At 43.2% G+C, this 23,747-nt stretch overlaps 2 protein-coding genes across 4 annotated transcripts; one reads left to right on the forward strand and one right to left on the reverse strand.

Moving 5' to 3' along the window:
- Positions 1–1,906: 1,906 nt before the first annotated feature.
- Positions 1,907–17,458, reverse strand: septin10 (septin 10). 3 transcript variants are annotated; one of them, XR_014602726.1, is made up of 11 exons: positions 17,317–17,458; positions 14,913–15,027; positions 14,342–14,537; positions 11,052–11,238; positions 7,852–8,013; positions 7,099–7,195; positions 6,481–6,649; positions 6,252–6,384; positions 4,668–4,846; positions 3,532–4,164; positions 1,907–3,488 (listed from the first exon to the last, which is right to left on the reverse strand). XR_014602726.1 is itself a non-coding variant. In XM_084084493.1 (10 exons), exons 1-10 carry the CDS (start codon positions 17,344–17,346, stop codon positions 4,149–4,151), a joined length of 1,284 nt encoding a protein of 427 aa, XP_083940619.1. In that variant the 5' UTR covers positions 17,347–17,458; the 3' UTR covers positions 1,907–4,148. The 3 variants fall into 3 exon arrangements, 1 of the variants encoding a protein (XP_083940619.1); XR_014602727.1 differs by adding an exon at positions 4,283–4,346 and having other exon boundaries at positions 1,907–4,164; XM_084084493.1 differs by having other exon boundaries at positions 1,907–4,164.
- A 1,565-nt stretch (positions 17,459–19,023) lies between these two features.
- On the forward strand, positions 19,024–23,406 carry sowahca (sosondowah ankyrin repeat domain family Ca). Its single transcript, XM_084084264.1, has 4 exons — positions 19,024–19,306; positions 19,361–19,918; positions 20,464–20,865; positions 22,823–23,406. The coding sequence occupies exons 1-4, from the start codon at positions 19,058–19,060 to the stop codon at positions 23,282–23,284; spliced, it is 1,671 nt and encodes a 556-aa protein (XP_083940390.1). The 5' UTR covers positions 19,024–19,057; the 3' UTR covers positions 23,285–23,406.
- The last annotated feature ends 341 nt before the right edge of the window (positions 23,407–23,747 follow it).

Below are 23,747 nucleotides of genomic sequence, written 5' to 3' on the forward strand. Positions count from 1 at the left end.
TGTCCATTGCCGCATCGACAATGAATGGGGCGCTTAAAGTTAAATATCTCCAAAACTACAAATGATTTCAAAAGAAAAAATCTCAAGCATGCATGTCGACATGCATGCTTGAGATTTGTCGTTGTTATGTGTGCCCAGTGGGTAGAGGGTAGTCTGTTGAAAAGACACGTCTTTGTGCAACTTCAATTATGGATTTTTGATTGCATTTTAAGTTTTAGAGGGCTTTTCCCAACCACGTAGGCCTAAGTGAACGGTGAACACCAGTGATATTTTAATTTTATTAAGTGGAATTCATAATTATCAATTATTGTTTCCCCCTTCCTATAACGTAAGGCAAGTTTTAGATTCATCACGCACAAACCTTACATTTACCCACCAACACATAAAGTATTCTATCAGTAATTTATCTCACATAAACGTTTGGATTTCAAATATAACGTTTTTGACCCTGGCGAGGGTGGGAGTTGAAAGTGTGATTTCTTGATGTAAGGCAAATATTTCAATATTCCCCAGCTTTAGCTCAGTCGGAAGAGCTCTTGACTTCAAACCTCAAGATCATGGGATCGAATCCCAGCACTGAAATTCCAGTATCTGAACTATCTGATTTCCACGAGACCACTATCTTTTTTCACCTTTATCATAAAGGTTGCTGGACAATATATAGAGGATGAAATGCATAATTTATTAAATAATATAAAGGTAATATAAAATACATTGTAAAAAATGAGGGACATGACGCTTTATTAGCAAGACAGTCTTTTATTATATTATTCCTCATTTTGCTGGTCTCCCCTGAAACCTATTTACTGTTACAGAGTACAACTGCGTTAGAATCTCATCTTAAACAAGCTCAGTGCTTAATGAGTCTTCCAGTTTAGTAGACCTTGTATTGTGAATTTGTACTTCCATGTATTGTTGTTCTCATATCTTACTAAATAAAGTACATCAATCAATCAAGAATCTCAGTTGGTGATGTGGTCATAGCTGAATGGTTAGAGAGCCTGCCTGGCAAGCCATGAATCCCAAATTTGATCCCAGGCCTCAGCAATGTGTCAAAGTGTTCCTGAACAAGACAGACACTTAAAAGAGTAGTTCACCCAAAAATTACTTTTTTTCTATCAATTACACACTCCATGAAGCCTTGAATTCATGGAGATTTTTTTTTGTTTTTGACACATTCCTGAGCACAGACTCAGACATATTGGTTGGATCTGCGGTGCCACATAGGTGTGAGGGTAGCGTAGCGGCCAAAACCTGAGTCTAGTAGAACATAATCACGATTCAAAGAACCACTTTTAGCACTATTTTGCACCATTCTTTGTGACATATGATCTACAGGTATACACATTTGAACATGAAGTTGATGATCAAAGTGACAGCTTCTGTAACCTAAACATTGTCTGTGTATAGGAAATAATTGGCAGAATTCAGAACACATATGTGCTGCTTTGGTAGAGGTCGGTGCATTACTAATCTACTGGATTAATTTTGTTCTTCTTTTATGTATCACAAAGGGTCTACTAGATTGAGAGTGCTGTACAGTGCCCTCTTCTGTTGGAAGGACAACACTGCAACCCAAGGGCAATAGACTCGGGGTTCAGTGCTTTATCACCAGAACAGGATATTGTCTTGAAATGTTTTTTACTCAGATAAACATTACAGGCTGTGATGTATGGTGTAAACATCACACGTTTTACCACAGGACCTGCCATTACAAACATGCACCAGACTGAAAGGATCACCTAACGTTTAGCTGTGACATTGAAAGCCCATCTGTTCAGAATAAAATATAACTTCTGGTTCTGATTCTGTAAATCAATAAACAAATCCTTCCCTTGTTTTCCTAACCACTCAATGGAGTTCAGTAGAGCATCCTTTAATGGTAAAAGAAGAGACAGACAGAGCATACCGTGTCAAAAATACAAAGGTTTATTTAGATATTTGGAAGGAAAAAAAGGCTCCCACATAACACTGTTTATTCATTAAATATAAGCAGATATAAAACGTGTCATAGAAAAGCATTAGAAATCTAAAAACTAGGTGTTTCCCTGGGAGTAAACTTGTAGTGTTCACATGTGTTGTTGTAGTGTCAGTCACACAGGTTAAGGCACAAACACATTTTGAAGCACTAGTGTTTTGAGTCTAAAAGGGGGGCTCTGCATTGGGACCCGAAGTTAGTAGGCTGTGTGTGGAGTGTATGTTGATAAAGCATCGGTTCTAAACATCGGGTTCAGGGACCACCAGGAGGTCCAAATGGAGCCTTACGGGTCTGTAACAGAGTAACATTTTTTACACTCGGAGCTAAATTAAGAGAATTCTTCCACTGTAAAAATACAAATGGTTGTACACACACAGACCCGTGTCAGTGGATTAAAGTCACCCTTTATTGGAAATTTGGATCACAGTATGGATCTCCTCATCCATACTGTGAATCACACGGGGGATATTACTATAGGGAAGTTTTTGGTATGGATGAAATAGTCCTGAGCAACGAGGCAGGTGGAGACGTCAAGACCTCTGACAGGTCAAGATCAGAAGCACGGCTCCAACAGCGACACACGCGACTCCAAAAGTGACGATGCGATTTAAAATGCAGTCATAAAAGCATCCTGATCCCACAAGACTGCCTGGCTTCCTTCAATTTATGAGCGCTTTAGTTTGCGGTGGAAAGGTTAAAAAACGAGTAAGCAGGTAAAAACAATACGTTGTCACTGTCGGACAGAAACCTTGTATCTCCATATTTATTAAATAAATTAATACTATTTATTGGTCATCCTTTAAGCACTTAAAACACTATTTTATAATACTTTGTCGTACGAGTGTCACACGAAAATAACCAATCGATAGATAGGTTCTTTATATGATGTTGACATACTCAAAATAGGGACGCCAGGTTGAAAGTATGTCTGTGGGTGTTATATTTAACCAATGAAAAGTATTAACAGGAGCTTGTGACTAAATACTGTAATTACACCGACTCCATTGGAATTTCCATTTCCTGAAAAGTAAGAGTTTCGAACATACAAGGTTTCCGCCCGACAACAACAAATAAAATATTCTGTACTGTAGTCTTACAGCGCCTCCTGGTAAACATGTAGAGAATAACAGTGATACAGAGCCGTCTAGGTGACGTGTAATAGACAGGTGTGTCTCGTTAAATAACATAGTAACGGGTATTGGGAACCAATACTGGAGGATCAATGTGAGCAGCCCTTACACAGGGATAGGGATACTGGAGGACTGATCAGCTTCAAACCAGGGATCAATTTACGTACGTTTCTCGTGTTGACGATTAGAGCTAATGATACAATATACCTAATGTCACAGTGAAGCTGAGGTCAAGCGAGGGGGAAACGATTACTGGTCAGAATGTGTTACGTTATTTGAACTTGTGTATGTAGTGTGTGTAGGTTCCTCCCCATCCTGCTTTACAGTATGGACTTTTCACTGACATTGGTACTGCTGGTACATTTGGTTCACAACATCCTCTCTAAGTCAGTGGTTCTCAACCTTTTCTGGATAAGGGCCCACTTGAAAATCTCAAAATGGCGTTTGTGTTTTTTCGGCTGCCGTTGTTCAGTGGTCGGATGTTAAACAGTATCACAATGAAAACTCCCTTTAAGGTTTTTAAGTACAAATACTATGACCAAATACCATGACCATTTGTTTTACATAATACCGTATATAGTGTTTTGTATGTAGTGTTTTGTCAATTATTTGGGGGCCCACATGTTGAAAAACACTGATCTTAGTGGAAATGATTGGCGATGGTGGTGCTTTGCTTATAATTATCCTAAAATGTACACCTGTAAACCTGTACAACATTCATTCATTCATCAAGGTGCCTTTCAGTCTCAGCAACAATAAATGGGAGGTATTACAGGGGGGGTAAAAACAAACAAACAGTTTCATATAAAACATTAATGGATAAATATAAAACATATCACAAAAAAGGGCTATAAATCCCGCAAAGACGATGTTTTAAAAAAAACACAAAAGGAAAAAAGGAGACGCCATAAAAACAAAAAAACAACTTCGAACTTTGGCATGCACGCATGCGTACTGTACACACTACAGGTGTGTGAAACTTCTTCCTGGTTTGGGTTGTCTGAAGACTGACCAGCGGGGCTGCCTGGAGCACAAGACCTTCACAAGAACCCCGAACTGAAAGATGACAAAAACAGAAGACAGAAACGACAAAGAGGTTTAAAACTAGAACACAAAATAATCTAATCCTTATGGCAAACATCAACAAACACTTATTTTACAATTGTAAGCTCACATTTTAGGAGCTTTTTGGGTCGATCTTTGATGTAGGCAAAAAAAGGTCACAGATTTATCTTGACCTTTAAAGAGATATAAAAGGGAATGCAAATTAGGGAAAAAGATTCAGGTTGGGGTTAGGTTTAGGATTAGACATTTAGAAGTTAGGTTTATGAATTAGAGATAAAGAGTTATGCCTGATTTACACGTAGTTATGCGCTGGTGTCGTGCACCGGAAAATAGCCGATGTACAAGCACACAACGTGTCAGTGTGATATGTTGTGGGCTTGTAGATTTGCTATTTTTCGGCTTTAGCCTTACGGTTTTTCTTTTTCTAAATGGCATTCATAAAATTGCATTCATAAAATTGAAGTCCTAGTAATACAAATGTGTGTGTGTCGTACTTTTTGCGGTCCTTGTCCTTCTTGCCGTTGGCGGTGAGGCTCTGGGCCTGCAGCAGCTGGGCGGCAGCGCGTCTCTTGTTGAAGGAGCTCTGGTCCTCGTCCAGCAGCCTCTTCTTCTCCTCCAGGGCCGCCTTCTGCTCCGCATGCAGCCTCTTCAGCTGCTCAAAGCGGTTCTGCAGCTGCATACATAAAGATTGAAAAGATGTAAGGGCATGATATCACACACACACACACACACACACACACACACACACACACACACACACACACACACACACACACACACAGAGTACATACAGACATATCTTCGCTGCCAGTTACTTTTCAGTAAATGGAAAGAAGAACCAATGTTCCAAAGTAGTTATTTTAACAACGCGTCGCATCGGCTATTTTCACTACTTTTGTTCGACACCCTTGCACGGCAAACTAGGGCATTAATCTAAGAAAAACATACAAAGTTGAAATATGGATATACAGTACAAGGTTTCTGCCGGACAGTGACAATATGCAGTTTGCTTGTCCACAGACGCCAAGCATGTTATTTTGATAGTATGTTACCTAGAGAGATGTTGGGTTTGATGTTTTTCCTTGATCAGCCCTTACTGGTTAGTCTTGGGAAGGGCTGCGGACAATCGCGTCTCCTCCCATACACATTAACCAGTCACTTCTTTACACCTGGCAGTGAGGAATTTTACTTCATGCATAACACGTGTGGAGGAGAACTCTCAGTTCCATTTCCTGCCAAACAGGCGCCCTGAACGAGTTGCTAATGCATGACAGAGATTGGCCTCCCTGTCCGGCTTGCCATCATTGAACACAGCCAATTGTGTTTGCCCGGCCAAGCCGGATGCACCAGAGCAGTGGTTCTCAAAATAGTGTCCAGGGACCTTACAAGTCTAACTCTCAGAGTTATGGGGGTCTTTGTAAAAGAAGAGAACCACAGTACCAGAGGATATGAAGCACTGTGGTGGTGGGCAGGAGCTTTGCCCTTGCGCCATCCGTAGGGAGATTTCTTAATGGAGCAGCAATGCTTCCCGCCCCCATTGTCGTACATCCACACACTCAAACCACTTGCTGCTTCCCTGCACACACCTTCAGTGCTCCAGGGATACATAAGCAATGGATTTTTGAGATAGAGGTATGGACAGAGATTAGCGAGAACAAAACACATTTTGATTACGATTCTAAGGGAGAGACTGAGGCTGATGACGTTTCAGACTGGCTAAGGGCATTGACAAGAGATATCGAAGGCTTTCAAAGCCTACCTTTCGAAGCAATTGTCAAAAGGTATTGTTCAAGGTTAAGCTAGATCTCAAATGCTGGAAGGACTTGTGTCTATCACTGATGGGACAAAGAATCAATGTGATTCAGATAAAGGACATTCTCCCAAATTTAACTTTATTTCAATGTCTGCCCTTAACCAACCCTAGATACTTAGTTGTTCAAGGGAAAAAAAGTATATGGTCAACTAAGTATATGTATATCGTAATGTGTATGTACACTATGTATACATGTACGTACTTATGTATGTATGTATGTACTATGTATGTATATACGTATGTATGAATGTGTGAGTCCAAGCACCTCTCTCTCTGCGTCTTTGAGCTCGGCCTCCTTCTCCTTGACTCTCTGGACAAACATCTGTCTCATCTCCTCCTCTCTCCTCTGCAGGTCCCCCAGGAACTCCTGCCGTTTGGCCTCGTATGTCTGCTGCAAGCTGCACACACACACACACACACAATTTCAAAGTGAAATATGACAACAGAGGACAGAGCAGCAGGTGTGTGTGGGTTAGTGTGTGAGGGTGTCTAACCTGACAGGTTTGCACTCGGGGCCTGTGTCTTTGAAGCCCATCTCTTCTAGCTTGCAGCGGCGGTATAGCTCATAGTGTCGTGTGTGTGTCTGTTCACGCAGGTCCTCCATGTTGATGCAGATCAGCATCTCCCTCAGCTTCACAAAGTCACAGTGGTTTTCATTCTCCACTGACACACACACACACACACACACACACACACACACACACACACACACACACGTTAGCACTATACACACTTTTTTTTTACAATATACATGTGACGTTTGACATGACAAATGTTTCTCTTATTAGGTGTTGAAGTAAACAATAAAAAATCACTATGTGTGCTTGCCTGCTGTATTGTATATGCTAAATAAACATTTGTAAGAGAATAAGAGATTTGTGATAAAGTCTTTATTACTTATAAGCCCCATTAATTTTTTTAAATAAATAATTTAATATTTTCGTTATTGAAATAAAGTAATTAGTTTTGCCTAAAATACAGACATACTGTAGCACAGTGTAATGTGCTCATTAGTACTGTAGCACTGTGCAATGTGTCAGCTGAGTGAGTTCATATCACAAATACACCTTGTCCATACTATCTGAACACACACACACAGTGATGTGACCTACCTTGCACCACACCCCAGGGGTACTGGCGAGCCTTCACCATCTTGTTGCCCACCATCACCTCCTCCGTGCTGCCCACCACGGCGAACGGCAGGTGGCCCTGTGAACATAATGCGTCACAAATGTCAGATCAAGTGACTGACTTTCAGTGAGAAGACAGTAAGGTCACCCGTTCACGGTCACTAACAGAACTAACTGCTGCAGTTGAGGTCGTTCAAGTTCCCTCTAACTGAACAAACTTAAGAGAAAGGCTGAACCTAGCACCTTCGTGTCATTCTGACCTCAAAGTGACACTGTACTGTTACTTTCACTAAAAGTGTGCTCTGAGGGTGTGCACGACGGCCTTTTATGCTCATAGTAGTATCTGTGTGAGTGTTTGTGTGTGTGTTCTTCAAAAAATAGTAGACAATTCTAATCATAGTGGCTTTTGCCAGTTAGGAAAATCAAGCGATTGTAAAGTTCCTTCTGCACACTTCACATCAAACAGCAGGTGCCGTTCAAGCTCTTGTTGACAATTAGAATTTCTATTTTAAAGATAATTTTGATCGATGATTGACTCGTTTCTACTGCGATTGATTGTTGTGTCACCCTTAATAGTGTGGCTCTGAGTGTGCATGTCATCTTCTACTTATTGCAGTGTGAGATAGAGAGATAGAGTGTGACTGTGTGTGTGTGTGTGTGTGTGTGTGTGTGTGTGTGTGTGTGTGTGTGTGTGTGTGTGTGTGTGTGTGTGTGTGTGTGTGTGTGTGTACCTACATTCATGGTGGTGTTGACCTTGGCCACGGTCTCGTCGTCCAGGGGGAACTGGTATATCTGAACACCGTTGCTCACCAGCTCACTCATGATCTTAATCTTAAACTTGTGGAGTTCACTCTTGGTGATGGTGTCTGCCTTGGCAATCACTGGGATAATGTTCACCTTGAGAGAGAGACACAGACACAGAGAGACAGATAGAGAGAGAGATAGTAAAAGTGTTAATATACACATTTTCTCTCTTGCATTTGGCCACTATTTTCTGGCTACATAAATAACATTTTGGCATTCCTCCCAGGTCAGTAACTCTGGAGTAGTCTTGCGTACCCAGGCAAAGCAGAAGATCTCTGCCTGGTGACTGGCTACCCTTAGCTGTATCTCTTTTTTTTCTCTCCTGTATCTGACCTGTGTTTCTTCTGTACTGCCTTTGGTAACTTCCCCATGGGATCAATAAAGGTTTATCCATCTATCTATGTATTTTAGAAAACGAGCTTTTCAGAAAACTGTTGAGATTTAGGAGACATGTAGAATCGGCTTCAGGTCTCAATGGGTTAAATGCCACCAGACGTTTCGGTAGGCAGAGATCTCTGATTGTCTGGCAGCTCGAGACCAACTTATTCCATGCATCCTGTGCAGGATGCATGGAATAAAGCAAAATAAAATCACATGACTGAAACTTTTATGGTTGTGTTCAGGTATTATCATCATTCTAAACCTATGTTGCTGCTGTTCTACATACATACAACCAGTTGAAGAAATCACAGATTGAGACTTTTGACCTTTGCTTTTATGAAATGTTATATATTTCATGTTTATGGAAGATGCTTCTGAACATGTATTCATTTCTATAGCTAGTTTGACCACTTCAAATACCACTTTTTGGTGCACGTCATAATTTCATAGAAGACATGCTGGCTTCTATGGAATCCAAATGACCGAGATCAGTCGTGGCGACTGAAAACTTTAACCCATTGAGACCTGAAGCCGATTCTACATGTCTCCTAAATCTCAACAGTATTCTGAAAATCGTATGTTGCTATATCAGTGGTGCTCAATCTTTTTCATGCCAAGAACCCCCCAAATTATATGTATTTGGCCGTGGACCCCCATCAAAATATGTTGTTCCAGGGACCCCCAGAAGCAAATATTTGAGTTTAAAATGTTCGCTTTAAATGGTAAATGGTGCATTTATATAGCGCTTCTATCCGAAGCGCTTTACATTGATTGTGCCATTAACCCATTCACACACACATTCATACACCGATGGCAGAGGAAACCATGCAAGGCACCAACCTGCTCATCGGGAGCAATTAGGGGTTCAGCATCTTGCTCAAGGACACTTCGACACTCTAGGGGAGCGCCCCAGCCCGGGATCGAACTGAAAACCTTGCGGTTTTCCAGTTCACTCTACCCGGCCACTCTACCCCTGAGCCACTGCCGCCCCTTTAAAAATATATATATATTCAAAGACTTTCACACATTTTCACGATTTTTCAAAAATAGCCCAAAGTGTAAAATAATGATTTTTAGCTCAAATCTAAAAATGACACCGTTCCAGGTCTCAATGGGTTAATCCATGAGGATGTGTTGTTGTTGTCACACGCATGAGCAGCAATGGCTGTGTAATGTAGGAGAGTTGAACACGTAGCACGGAGCTCAGTTGCTATCAAACTATAGTAAATGCTGGTAGGGTTGAATTAACAAGCAAACTGTCCTTCCTCACTCTTTAGAAATCTGTCCTGTGCTGAGCGCATGGAGCTGGGGTGACTGCTGGCCCAAAAGTCTATTGAGCTTTTTAGCCTGCATTCCATTCCTCTGCCTGTCTGTCTGCCTGCCTGTCTGTCTGTGCTGCCTTGAACCCGAGACAGGCTTGGGATGGAGCCCTTGTGTCTGCACATGCCTGTAGTGTACCGCACTACCGCATCTACAGCCAGATACACACACACACACACACGTGCACTGTTTCTGAAGAAAGAAAAATGTTGCTGGTAAAAGCATACCAATAACTGTCTGAGTGACTGAATGTGTTTTCTGTGTCAGTGATGTGGTTTCAACAAATGTCTCTTTCTCTGCCTCTCTGTACAGTGACAAAGGGAGGGCTAGAGTGAGCGAGCAAGCGAGAGAGAGAGAGAAAAAGAGGAGATTGCAGCATTCCAGCACTCTTTCCACCCCATTGACATGCAAATGGCCGGGTTACGTACACTGCAGAGCTGAGAGCTCACACAAACATGGAAAAACACACAAGTCAACACACACACACACACACAACCAACCAGAGCATGGGAAAGTGTCAGACCACCACCGGAGCAAAGGGGAAGGGTTTTGTTTAGTGGGATCGTTAGCCTTCTCAGCATCCAACCAGACATAATAATAACAGTGAGGAGAAACTCCAAAAACAACCACCACATACTCGGTCATGCCTCGCTCCCTCGCCGCAAGCTTGTAATCACTTTCCAAAGGCTATAAATGCCACTGACACTGTCAGTTGTCGCCAACTGGCAGAACGAATACAAAATAAAAAAAAGTCTGGGAGCGTAATGGCAGCTCGTGCGAGTGTCTTGCCATCTCTACACAACATGCAGTCAACAGCCCAGGGCTCTCGAAATTGAGGAGCTCGCATAAAAATTAATTATGAGCTGAAGAGGTATCGGCGATAAGGGTTATTGTTTTTGAACGCGTTCCCGCACAGATGCACACAAGCATACACAAACTATCTGCCAATATACACACACATGCTGCATCCAACCCCGTGATGAAGACACTGGGAATGGAATGTTTCAACATCAATTGAAAACAAACAAATGAAAAGAAATAGGCCTAACTTCTGGTATGTGATCCTTGGTCCGAGACCGAGACCCTCATTTGAACTGAATTAATTTAATCATAGCTTCTTCAAAACTAAAGCACGTGTGAGACAGTGACTGTTTGTGTAAAGAAAGCATACTGGTTAAACTATAAAAAAAGATCTGCTTCTAGCAGATCAACGCAAAAAGTGTTTAAATAGCCTGTAAGCCTCTGTAGTGTGCATACAGCTAACCCTGCTTGTGTGTAAACAGGAAGTCAGTAGAAAACACACACACACACACACACACACACACACACACACACACACACACACACACACACACACACACACACACACACACACACACACACACACACACACACACCATCCACCAGCCTTCCCATTTGCGTTCTCCCACCTTGCTGTCCAGTTTTTTCATGGTGACAAGGTCCAGGGACTTCAGCGAGTGTCCCGAGGGGGAGATGAAGTAGAGGCAGGCATGGACGCGTGAGTCGTGGTAGTTGTGGAGCGAACGCTTGATCTTCAGCTCCTCCTGGAGGTAGGTCTCGAACTGACGGTCAATGTAGTCCACCACAGGCTGGTAGCTAGGGGAGGGCAGAAACATGGCTAGTTAAGGCAAATGTATACATCGTCGATCGACTGCAGGTACAACCACAGGGCTTGACATAAACTTGTCCGGGCACAAAAGTCACTTGTCCGGACCGCTGGCGTTTTTTTCAGGAAAAAATCAACTCAAGTTATGAGTTACTTATGACAATTGAGCGACTATCCTTTCTTTACCTTCATGGGAAAAAAATACTTCACACCATTGACTGTGGTGGATACAATTCATACCACAGTCATTTTGAGGATACGTGACCAGTAGCATATGCGCAATGCTTGCTTGTCACTGCCATCACACGTGTATCTAACAATACAGTTTTGTTTTGAATATTTGTACATGATTGTAAAATTCATATAACAGTCATTGTGGTATTGATTAATTGAATGTATTAGTAGATGCAACAATCATCACCTGTTCTTCCTTGTTAAACTCCTCTCCCTGACAAAGTATTTTAGAAACAGTCGACTCATGCAAACCTATTTCAAACATAGCCACTATGTGCGAGTCAGTTCTAGAATAAAGCCCATGTAAGGAGTGACCATCTGTTGTTACCTCTTGTGTACTTCTCCTGCTTGTATAAATGTCTGTGAGAGATTGGTGTTGGAGGGTGATGGGGGAAGCTCTGGAGGGAGACACTAGTCTCTCTCTGCTGTGATGAGATCTACAATAAAGTATGGAGTTTGTTTCCTGACGACTGAGTCCTGCATCTTCCTGATCCGTTTAACTTACATAAAGTAACATGTAAAAGCTGCCATTACATGACTTCACCAGGTATCACACGTGGTTTCGTTTTGGTTGTTCAAATCTCTGCTTTTTTTATTTTGCAAAGGAGTGACTTTATTCAAGCGGTTGTTGGAAATATACATCACATTGATACAGTAAGATAAGTTTTGTTTGCTACTTTTAACCTGTCTGGTGGTAAATATCATTTCTCCTTCAGCTCACCGTCTTGTGAGCCCTATTAACGGAATGCATTGATACAAAGACTGAATGCACTACCGCATGAATCACAGGTGAATGGCCCATTCACCTGTGATTCATGCATATGAGTCAGACATTGAAAGAGCATAAATTTAACAAAAGGACAGCTAATGAGCCCCCCTGGCCCCCACTCCGTGGTAGCTGCATACAGCACAAAGCCGCTAGAAGCGTCACATCATTGTGGACAAAAAAAGTGAAACAAAGTCACTTGTCCCAAGGGACAAGTAACATTTTTATCGAGTTGTCCTTAAACATTAATTTGATGTCCAGGACAAGCGGACAACCCTTAATGTGGACCCCTGATTTAAAACCAAAATGTGTTTGCATCCACTTGCATGGAAGATTTGTGCTCAGTAGACAGACACACAACTGCTACCTCATATAACGTTTAACTCACTACATTTTCGACATGTAATAAAAATACCTCCAGTCCTCAATATTAAATCAATTCGTTTTGTCTATTGTCTATGTATAGTCTATCGTCTGAATGTAGGCAATGCTTTGCTTTGTGGACGTGCATGACTGACCAAAATCTAATTTGAACATTCTACTGTCCTGTCGAATGTTGACTTTGAATGTTGGATTCGAAGTGAAGTGACATCTAGTTTAAAATGAATCCAGGAAATGCTGAGAAAAATGTCAACATCAAGAAAATTGTTTCATTGACCTTCGCCACGCATGTACGTCACACACACACACATCTCCTATCTCCTGATGGGTTCAATGCTGGACTGGAGTGTTAAGGCCTGAACAGGACGCCGTCTTGTCCCGACTAAATGATTGCGAGATCAGATGATGTGATGTGATGTCTCATAGGTAAAAGTTGCTCCAAATACACTGCACAGACTGCAGCTGATGGCACTGTTCTGTGCCTTTATGAGAAATAACTCTCCTTATCATAATGACTTCATAGTGAGTGGCAACGTTGACGTCAGCAAGGGGGGGGGCGTGGCGCGCGACTTGGTAGCCGCGTCCATGTTGATGGGCAGAGTACATAATGACGCTCTTTAGACTACAGATTGACGGTGGATATCTGTGTTTGTAAACATTAACTAGTTATTTGCCGACACTGAAAACAGGATGGACAGAGCAAAACTCTGGCTCAACATACCGTACAAGGACAAGCTGAACAATGAGGAAGAGCAGCGTTACCTCAGCAATCTCCACATTGTAGCTCAGGCTGTAGCTGCTCAACATTTACAAACAGCTACCTGCCTACTTGTGCCTACCTGATAGACTCACGGAGTTCGAATAACAACTGACTGAAAACGGGGGGCATCGTTACCCTGTCTGGCTTCACGTGTAAATTGTGTTTCCCTTGTAGATTGCGTTTCTACAGAAGCCTTTTCAGGAGGGTCATCACTGATTGTCCAGCTCCAATCTAAAAACGTTAGCGTTTTGCAGTTAATTGTAGTCTTTGCACGAAACCTGTTTGTCAAGAACCAGGGTCACTGTGAAGGAGCCATTGTAGATCGGCTATTTTCGGAGAAGAGATTGAACGTAGTGCTACATATGAATGACAGTGTTTCAAGATTCGAGACCGTTTATTAGAAAGTTAATAATGTGCCATCCATCTCCACATCTGGTGCTGTGAGCCTCCATGCTGGAAAGCAGAACAATCTAACTCCTTTATGTACCACATTCCCCTAGACGCGACCTGTTCTGGCACTTAAAAACTGAGTAAGTCTGCACCATTGTATGTAATAGCATGGAAGAGTCACTGTTTACAAGCTCCGTAATCTGTAATCTTATCAATCTTGCCGTTCTGCTGTTCTTCTACCAGCAGAATAAGTGCATTTTATAAAATAAGTACATTTATGAAGTTCCTGCATGTCTCTCTCACACACTCAACGTTACATACTGAATTGGGTGATCAGACCCAGCTAATGCCCGACTAGTGACTACCACCAACGTTGTGGGACACACTGCACAACATAGGACTGATTATCGGGCTTAGGCACTTCTCTACGGCCCGATCGGCCGACAACAGCTGTTGTGTTCAGGCTTTTATACATCTCTCACTTACACATGAACACACACACACACACACACACACACACACACACAGACAAAGTCATCCCCCTTAATCCTCCTCCACCCACCTCTCCTGTTTGTTCATCTGGTCCCCAAAGCCCACGGTGTTGACCACGGTGAGGCGCAGCTTGACGTTGGTCTCCTGCAGGTCGTAGGTCTGAGCATGCACCTTCACCTGGTGCTCGAAGTGGGACGATTCAAAGTTCTCAAAGTTGGTGTTGAACAACGTGTCCATCAGAGTGGATTTGCCGATGCCAGTCTCACCTGGAAGCAATGAGAGAGAGGAGGAGAGAGAGAGGAAAAGGAAACAGATTTAGCCATTTAACAGATCAAGCCCTATTTTATACATATTTTCAAAATAGCCGATTGACACTCTCAAATGTAACGTGTTGTGAGCTGAGCTTGTCGATCTGCTATTTTCACTATATTTGAAAATGTTTGGAAATTATGAATGACATGCCCAAAATAAGGACACCAGGACCAGGTTGAAAGTGGTTAACTCAGGGTTTAAAACAAAATGGCACAAAAATAACAAAAGCAGGGCACACCTTAAAGAACACACCTTATGTGTGAGGTCACTGAGGTGTGTATGTATCTTTGGCAGAGTTTTTGTGTCTATGTGTGTTAATTAGCACATACCTATGCAGAGGATGTTGAAGCAGAAACCCTGGCAAGTGGACTTGTTGACCAGCTGGTCTGGGAGGCTGTCGAAGCCCACGTGACCAGACAGGGCCAGTGGACGCACACCGTTATCCTAAAGAACACACGCAGTACAGGAACAAATCATAGGTTACACCATTTTTCAACATGATAATACACTTGGTTCTCTAAATCAGTAGTTCTCAAACTTTTTCATGCCAAAGACCACCAAATTGATATGTATTTGGCCACGGAACCCCCCATCTGAAAATGTGTTGTCCCAGCCAGGGACCATCAGAAGAGAAGAGATTTATGTAAAGGGAGACAGGGAGTCCCCAGCTAAATTAGAGATAGTTAGGAACCAAAAGGACCCTTAGAGGTTCTGAAGTTTACAGTGTAGATTGCGGTCCTGTGATTCCAGACTAAAAATGTTATAAAATGGGGTCAATCGTGGCTTAATGTATCAAACTGGGGGACCTTGAAATTGAAAAAAAGGTTGAGAATTAATCACTAATTGATTTAATTGTAAACAATATTAACCAATATGAAACGTTGCCACAAATACCAGTAAATGACTGGCTGCACCTAGCCGAAAGCCACTCTTAGATTCTATTTTTAATATCTGGAATCTAGAGCTGCAATACCAACCCTTGACAGCCCATACATCCAAACAGAGAAGTCCTATCTGATTGAATTAAACAACATTAAACCCACCAACATTGCAGCACTGCGGAAAGCTTGGATCCTCTTTCTATCTGCAATGTTTTAGTTTTAATAATTTAATAATAATAATCCACCGTAGACATGTTATGAGCTACTTTCTGTCAAGAAATGCTGTGCAGGTGATTATTTTGGAGTGTTGGAAACGCTCTTGGAAATCACTCAACGGTCCTGCGTACCACCCGTTTCTAAATGGAAAATAATGCAGGAGGCAGCCGGACGCCGTGTTATTGAAAACGAGTGCTTCCAAACGCCAATACAAAAATTATCACCTGCACGGAATTTATTGACAGAAAGTAGCTGAGAACATGTCTACGGTGGATTATTATGAAACAAAAACTTGACAGATAGAAAGAGGATAATTCAAGCCTTCCGTACAGCTGCAATGTTGGTGAGTTTATCGTCATTTAATACAATCAGATAGGACTTTTCTGTTTGGATGCATGGGCTGTCAAGGGTTGGTATTGCAACTCTCGATTCCAGATATTAAACAATTAAATCTAAGAGTTGCTTGCGACAACCTTAAACCTAGATTTTTGGTTATACTATGAATAGCTGGCAGGATGCAATGCAGAATAGCACTGCACTTTAATACTGTTAGCTGTGTAACTGAATCAATATGAATGATGATGACTCAAACTTCCTCTCCAGCACCACTCATTTTTCTGACATGACAAGATAGTCTGCATTTCCACATAACTGTAATACTTGGGGTTATAGGAAGAATCTCACACACACACACACACACACACGCACACACACGCACACGCGCACACACACACACGCACACACACACACACGAAAAGAGACGATGCCTTGTTTGGCAGGCAGGCATCAGCTGGAGAGAACACTGACTGAGGTTAGCCAAGTTATCTAAACTCTCTAAAACAAACACTTATAATTCAAAGATTCCACTTTTCAGACGTAACCGTATTTAACCACGTATGCAAGATAAAAACAGGGGGTAAAAGTTGATGTGAAAGTGTGTACTAGTTAGGTTCTCGTCTACACTACACATACGTTCAGTGGTGGAAAGTAACTAAGTACATTTACTCAAGTACTGTACTTTTGAGGTATTGTTTACATTACTAGAGTATTCCCAGTTTTCAGAACTTTTACACTACATCTCAGATCCAAATATTGTACTTTTTACTCCACAACAATTATTTGAAAAATGTAGTTACTAGTTTCTTTGTTGATTTTGATTATTATTACAAAACATACATTAACCAATTCAGCCCCATATACATTTCGGCCATTCAAAAATAGTCGATCTACAAGCTCACAATGCGTCAAGCTTGTAGATCTTCTATTTTCAATTATATTTGTATACATTTTATACATTTGAAAACTGGGACGTTCTGCATAATGAGTGCTTTTCCTTTTGGTATTTTTGGTACATTTTGATACCAATAAATTTGAACTTTCCCCCAGTACATTTTGAACACGGGACTTTTACTTAGTAACAGAAAGAAATACGTAATATGCATTTCTACATTGCAGTATTGATACTTTTACTAAAGTAAAACATGTAGAGTAGTACAGTACTTCTTCCACCACTGCTGGTAGCATTAGCTACAACTAGCCCCCTAGCTGTTGGTGCAGGACACTCCCTGTCCCCATTGAACCGTCCGTCTGTCAACAATAAAGTCATTTATCAACCAGAAAGAGGACAAATACTCACCGGCTGTCGCGCTACGTCGGAAGAAGCCATAGTTTTACTTTAAAACAAACAGTATTGGTGCTTAAATGGGGGCCGAAACTACAATAACAACAACAAGGGAGAGAGAATGTACTAAGTTCTTCTCTCAGAGTAATTCTTCAACTCAGAGTGGCCTCATCCAGTGTTGCCACATCTTGTGTGAGAGAAACAAGCAGCCAGGTCTATGAAAACAAGCCCAAAAGAAGCAACCAGGGCTAGCTGTATGGATTCACTGTATCCAGGATAGCATAGGTGGGCACTAGGGACATCTGGGCACCTCAATGTAAAATTGGCTATTTTGTCCAAAATGTTGATAAATAAAATAAGTAATTTAAAGTATACATGATGTGAACATGCACGGTACATCATTATAATAATGATAATAAATAATAATAATAATAATAATAATAATAATAGAAATGAAACGTATACATGATGTGAACACTCACGGTACATCATTATCAGACTTGATTTTATCCTTCAACTTCTTGTTTATGCCCCAAAATTACTGGATATACAGGTTTTGTAGCAATTGTAGAAATACAAGCCCAAAGTCGCTTATAATCAGCGAACATGGCAACCCTGGCCTCATTCTGGCTGACGTAGACAAACTGAGACCACACCAACACGCTCAGGAATTAGGGGACAACTTCAGTTTGCCATTCTAGTTTTAAAAGTAAAAAATGCAATAAAACACGAATGAATCTTCTCTTACAAAAACATTTAAGAAGAGTTGGAATAAAAAATACAGGCAGATTTTTTGAATTATTAAGTAGTGCACGTTGTAAGTATGTGATTTAGGACTTTATTGACACCTCCCCCTCCGTCATTCTACAATAGTAGAGCTCAGATGGGAACGGCTGCCATGATGGCTCAAGGGGGTATAACAATAATATTATTATTATTAATAATAATAATAATAATAATACTAATAATAATAATAATAATAATAATAATAATAATAGTAATAATGATGATAACAATAAAAAATAACAACAATAATAACACAAATAATAAAACAAAATAACAATTAGGCCACATGAGCACAATGAGCCTGTATGCATCAGCTATTTGAAAATAGCCGATATACAAGCTCACAACACGTCGCGATGGGATGGCTTTGTGAGCTTGTAGATCTGCTATTTTCAAATTAAAATCTTGGGGAAAAAGTGCAAATTGTGGAATTGTGGCTCAAAGCAGGGCGACTGGAGAGAATAATAATAATAATAATAGTAATAATAAATACTTCTATCTTAATAATAATAATAATAATAGCAATAATAATAATGGGTAATAATAACAATAATAATAACAATAATAATAACAATAATAATGATAATATTACATGATATTTTTTATATCAATTAAATTCAATAAATCGCAGAGCCAACATGGAGACTCAGGAGCAGCGGTTTCACACCCATTAGAGGAAAGGGGCGTGCCGCGTGATGGATGCTTATTTTAGAATTTCCAAATTTACGCCCCCTGTAGGCTGTCTGCACGCAACACTCACCACTTGTGTTGTTCCCCTCGGAGGAGGAGAGGAGAGGAGAGGAGGAGGAGGAGGATGAAGAAGATGCTGTCATCGACCCACACCAAAGGCAAACACTCGGCACGGAACGGAACCTGCACGCCATGACGCGACTACTGTCATTTTGACACGTTGGTTGTGTAGGATCGTTGTGTTTTCTGGATCGTTGTGACGCTCCCCTCATGAATCACGATGGCCTCCGAATGTACGGAGCGGGCCGTGCTGGAGTTCCTGACGGAGCGCGGAGGGAGGTGCAAGCAGATGGAGCTGATCGATCACTTCGAGTCCATCTGGAAGAGCGACTCGTCGATGGAGACGATGGACCGAGAGACGCTGCGGCGCACCGTGGACGGCGTGGCCGTGGTGGCGCTGGAGAACGGCGTGAAATACGTCCGTTTGAAGAGGCAGGTGGAGGAGGACGAGGAGGAGTGCGTGGATTCGGTGATGATGGATGGGGATGGCCGTGGTGGTGATGGAGGAGAGGAGGAGGAGGAGGAGGAGGAGGAGGAGGAGGAGTGCAACGGCAACGGCGATCAGCTGTCAGTGACAGCTGATCGTCCCGTTGAAAACGTCAACAAGGTATCATCAGACAACTACGTCAACGGGAACCCCGATGGCAAGGACCATCAGACACTCGATGACAAGGACATTGTTGTTGGCCTGGACAATGACGGGCAATCGAACGGCAACGAGCGGCCCCTCATAGAGGAGGAACCCACTATGGTGTCTCCGAATGAAGCGACCTCTGGTGGGACCCCTTCCACCGGAGGAGGAGGAGGAGAGGTGAAGCTCAGGAGGAGGAGAGAGTCGGCTCCTGCCATAGGGACAGAGCTTAATGACCTTCATCACCACCACCACCACCACCACCTCCACCACGGAGGTCAGGTGAGAGGGGGCCGCAGGGTGTCCAGAGGGTCCCAGCGGGCCCTGCTGAGCGGCGGGCTGTCCGAGGACAGCGCCTGGGAGGGACTGGACCCCGGCGGGGACAGCAGCAGCACGCCCAAGGGCAGCCGCAGGAACTTCATAGAGCTGATGATGAGCAGCTCCCCTCAGGTCAGATTATACTATATACGATATACTTTGGTTCTCAAAGTGGGGTCCGGGGAGTCGAGTCGGGGACCCCCAGGGGTCCTTGGGTGGGTTCCGGGGGGTCCCCAGCAAAATGTGTTAATGTAGCATCACGATAATTGTAACCACTTTAACCTTTTATACTTTGGCTATGCAAAAATGTAGATCTGCTACTTTTTAAAAATCGTGAAAGTTTGTGCAAACGTTGGAATACATATTTTTTAAAAGTAACTCAAATCTTTACTTCTGGGGATCCCTGGAACAACATATTTTGAGATGGGGGTCCGCGGCCAAATACATATCATTTTGGGGGCCCTTGACATGAAAAAGTTTGAGAACCACTGAGATACACAATGTGACTCTCTGACGCTTTACCCGTCTCTCTCTCTCCATCACTGAATCTATCTCTCTCTCCTTTCTCTCTCTCTCTCTCTCTCCCTCTCTACTTTCTCCCTCTCAAGAATAAAATATAACATTACATGTAGTCTATTAATCTACGGTAGAACTGAGTGTGTCGTGTCCCCCTATAGGTGCGGAGGTCTCTGATAAACCGCGGCGGCTCGCGGCTGCGCGACTCGGTGAGGAGCGGCGACAGCGACTCGGCCTCGCTGCTCTCCTCGTCGGCCACGGACGAGGACATCGCCTCGGTCACCCTGGACCCCCTGGAACACGAGTGGATGCTGTGCGCCTCGGACGGCCTGTGGGACAGCCTGCAGCCGCTGCTGGCCGTGGAGCCCGGCCTGGTGTCCAAGAGGGACTTCGTAACGGGCTTCTCCTGCCTCCACTGGGCGGCCAAGCAGGGGAAAGCCGAGCTGCTGTCCCAACTGCTGGCCTTCGCCAGGGACAGCGCCCACGTGCACGTGGACGTGAACGTCCGGTCCGGCGCCGGCTACACGCCCCTGCACCTGGCGGCCATGCACGGACACACACAGGTCAGTGGCAGAGGTGGGCCGGCGGTGGGGCCAGAGAGCCGTCAATGCGCCGTCAACACCTAGAACAGTGGTTCTCAAACTTTTTCATGTCAAAGACCCCCAAAATGATATGTATTTGTCTGCGGACTCTCCCATCTCTAAAATATTTTTTCAAAAATAGCATATCTACAAGCTCATAGCGCGGCACTCGATGCCGCGCTATGAGCTTGTATATCTGCTATTTTTGAATAGCCAAAGTATAAAATAAGTGGTTAAAACGATTGTGACGCTATTTTAACACATTTTGCTGTGGACCCCCTGGTACCCCCCCCCCCCCCCCTCCCTCTACCTGGCTGCTTTGCATAACATTAGGCTACTCAAGAAAAGCCACGGAATTGAGTGCGTTTACATTCCTCTCACAATTGTGTCTCTGCACTGCAGAGTGCGAAAGGGGATTCAGCCAGATTGATTTAATCATCACCACAATCCCTACAAAGTTACTGGTTAAACAGGTTTCATCAAGTTATATGGGCCACCTATAGATGACTGGGACCCTACAGATTATGTGATAACCTGGCTGAGATCCCATCGCTTAGCTTGAGGTGAGGACCCAAGAACAAGAGCTGCACCAGACACTCACAAGGTCATCCCTGTCATTCAAGTAAAGACAAGTTGTCTGATTATTTTAAGTAGCCTACTTATGTGTGGGGGAGTCTATGTAAAGGGCGTTTATATAAAACTAAAAGGAAAATAATTGTAACAGAAATAAAAACAACAAATTAACAATGCAACTAAATAATAAGAAATATAATTACATTTAAAAAAAAATGGTTTTCCATCACATATGTTGCATACAGTATTTCAACTAGCACTGAGCTGAGCGGCTATGTGCACGTGCGTGCGGGTTCATGTGCTCGTGGCTCGTGCATGTGACGTCATTACAATAGAGCTCCACTAGCTCAAACATCCTCAGCACACCCCTGGTCAGTGGGATCGCGGGGCGTGTTGTTCACCCCGGTCTGCCTGACACCAGACTCTTTGTGTGGTCTTCTGATTGGTTCATTTTTTACCTTAAAGATGCAATGCATTGTGAGATCTGTTATTTTCGGTGCGAGACACGGCGTGCAGTCCTCACCCACCTTTAGGCTATGACATCGTTCATGTTTTGAAGTATCGCAATGTCGAGGTCGAGTTTGTCCGAAATGAATCCTCTCTCACATTGACTTCATATCATATAACATATATTTATTCTATATTTACATTGTGCCGACCCGTTGCAGGTCGGCACAGTTTTGGGATAATGTTTCAAGTGGTTGAAAGTTGCAAATCATTGGTGTGGACTGGGCTTCTCATAGTTTACACTATACATTTCAAAGGATCGCAATGGAACTAAGCTTTTAGCTTTCTTGCGTTTTTTACTTTGTCAATAAAGCCGGTCTAGTTCACGCCTACTGAAAAAAAAACAATACGGTGGTTCCGGTTGCTGGTTCTGTTTTTCCGGCACCGCTTTGTTTTGGTTCTCCTTGTTAGTTTCCCCAATCCCCATTTAAATTCTAAATCGAGTATAACTACTAGTTTGTTCTCGCCAGTCATTACGAGTTGGAATAAAAGATGGATATACCAAACAAACAATTCCTATAAGCTAAACTACGCCGCATCAAGGGTTTTATTGGGTAGGCCCTAAAATGATGATGCCCTTGATCGCTGGGAATTCTTTTGGGTGATACCGGCACCCTTGGCTCCGGCCGTTGCTTCCGGACGCCTGATGACATAAAGTTATTTCCACTCCCGACCGGATCAGAAACCCCAAAATGGTATTGATCCTAGGCTACTTTAGAATAGAACTAAAACTGTGTGTGTGTGTGTGTGTGTGTGTGTGTGTGTGTGTGTGTGTGTGTGTGTGTGTGTGTGTGTGTGTGTGTGTGTGTGTGTGTGTGTGTGTGTGTGTGTGTGTGTGTGTGTGTGTGTGTGATGACAGGTGGTGCGCGTGCTGCTGTCAGACTGGGAGGCGGACCCCGAGGTCAGGGACTACAGCGGGAAGCGTGCCATCCAGTACCTCCCCGCGCCGCTCGTGGCCAACCTGCAGGAGGAGGGCGTGGTGACGTCGCCGGGGTCGGAGTCCGACACAGAGAACGCAGAGCTGGGCAGCGGGGGCTGGGGGGGGGGCTGGAGCTGGCGGAGAGTGCTCCGGCTCCTGAACCCGCCCGCCGCCGCCGAGGAGGCGGCGGCGGGGGGAGACGGGGTGGCAAAGGCCAAGGGGGGGGGCAGCATACAGAGGAAGTCGTCCCTGAGCCGGCTGAACGCGCGGCTGCACCGCGGGCGCCACCGCGCCCAGATCATCCACAGCACCTCCTTCAGGGAGTCCTGGGAGGTGGACAGGGGAGAGGACCTGCCCGCCAGCCCCATGCGGACCAGACCCCTCTCCAACCTGTTTGGCTGATGCTCCAGTTCAGATGTGAAGTAAACGTAGCTATTATTCAGAGGATCGGTTTAACACCCATTCAATGCGGGAACGCATCTCTGTCATTTTAGATGTCTTTGGCTATTCAAAAATCGCACATATACAAGCTCATAGCGCGGCACCGAGTGCCGCACTATGAGCTTGTAGATCTGCTATTTTTGAAAAATCGGGAAAATGTGTGCAAATCTTTGAATATATATATTTTTTAAGCGAACATTTGTAACTCAAATCTTTGCTTCTGGGCGGTCCCTGGAACAAAATATTTGACAAATGTTCGCTTTAAAAAATTTATATTTAAAGATGAATCAAAAAATAGCAGATCTAGATCTCATAGCGTGTAGATCTGCTATTTTGAATAGCCTAAGAAATCTAAAAATGACACAGATTCTTTCCCAGTCTAAATGGGTTAAGAAATAATAATCTTCCTTATCAGTGGGACTCT

This window comes from Gymnoscopelus microlampas, assembly GCF_963454915.1.
Source record: "Gymnoscopelus microlampas genome assembly, chromosome: 17".
Taxonomy (NCBI): domain Eukaryota; kingdom Metazoa; phylum Chordata; class Actinopteri; order Myctophiformes; family Myctophidae; genus Gymnoscopelus; species Gymnoscopelus microlampas.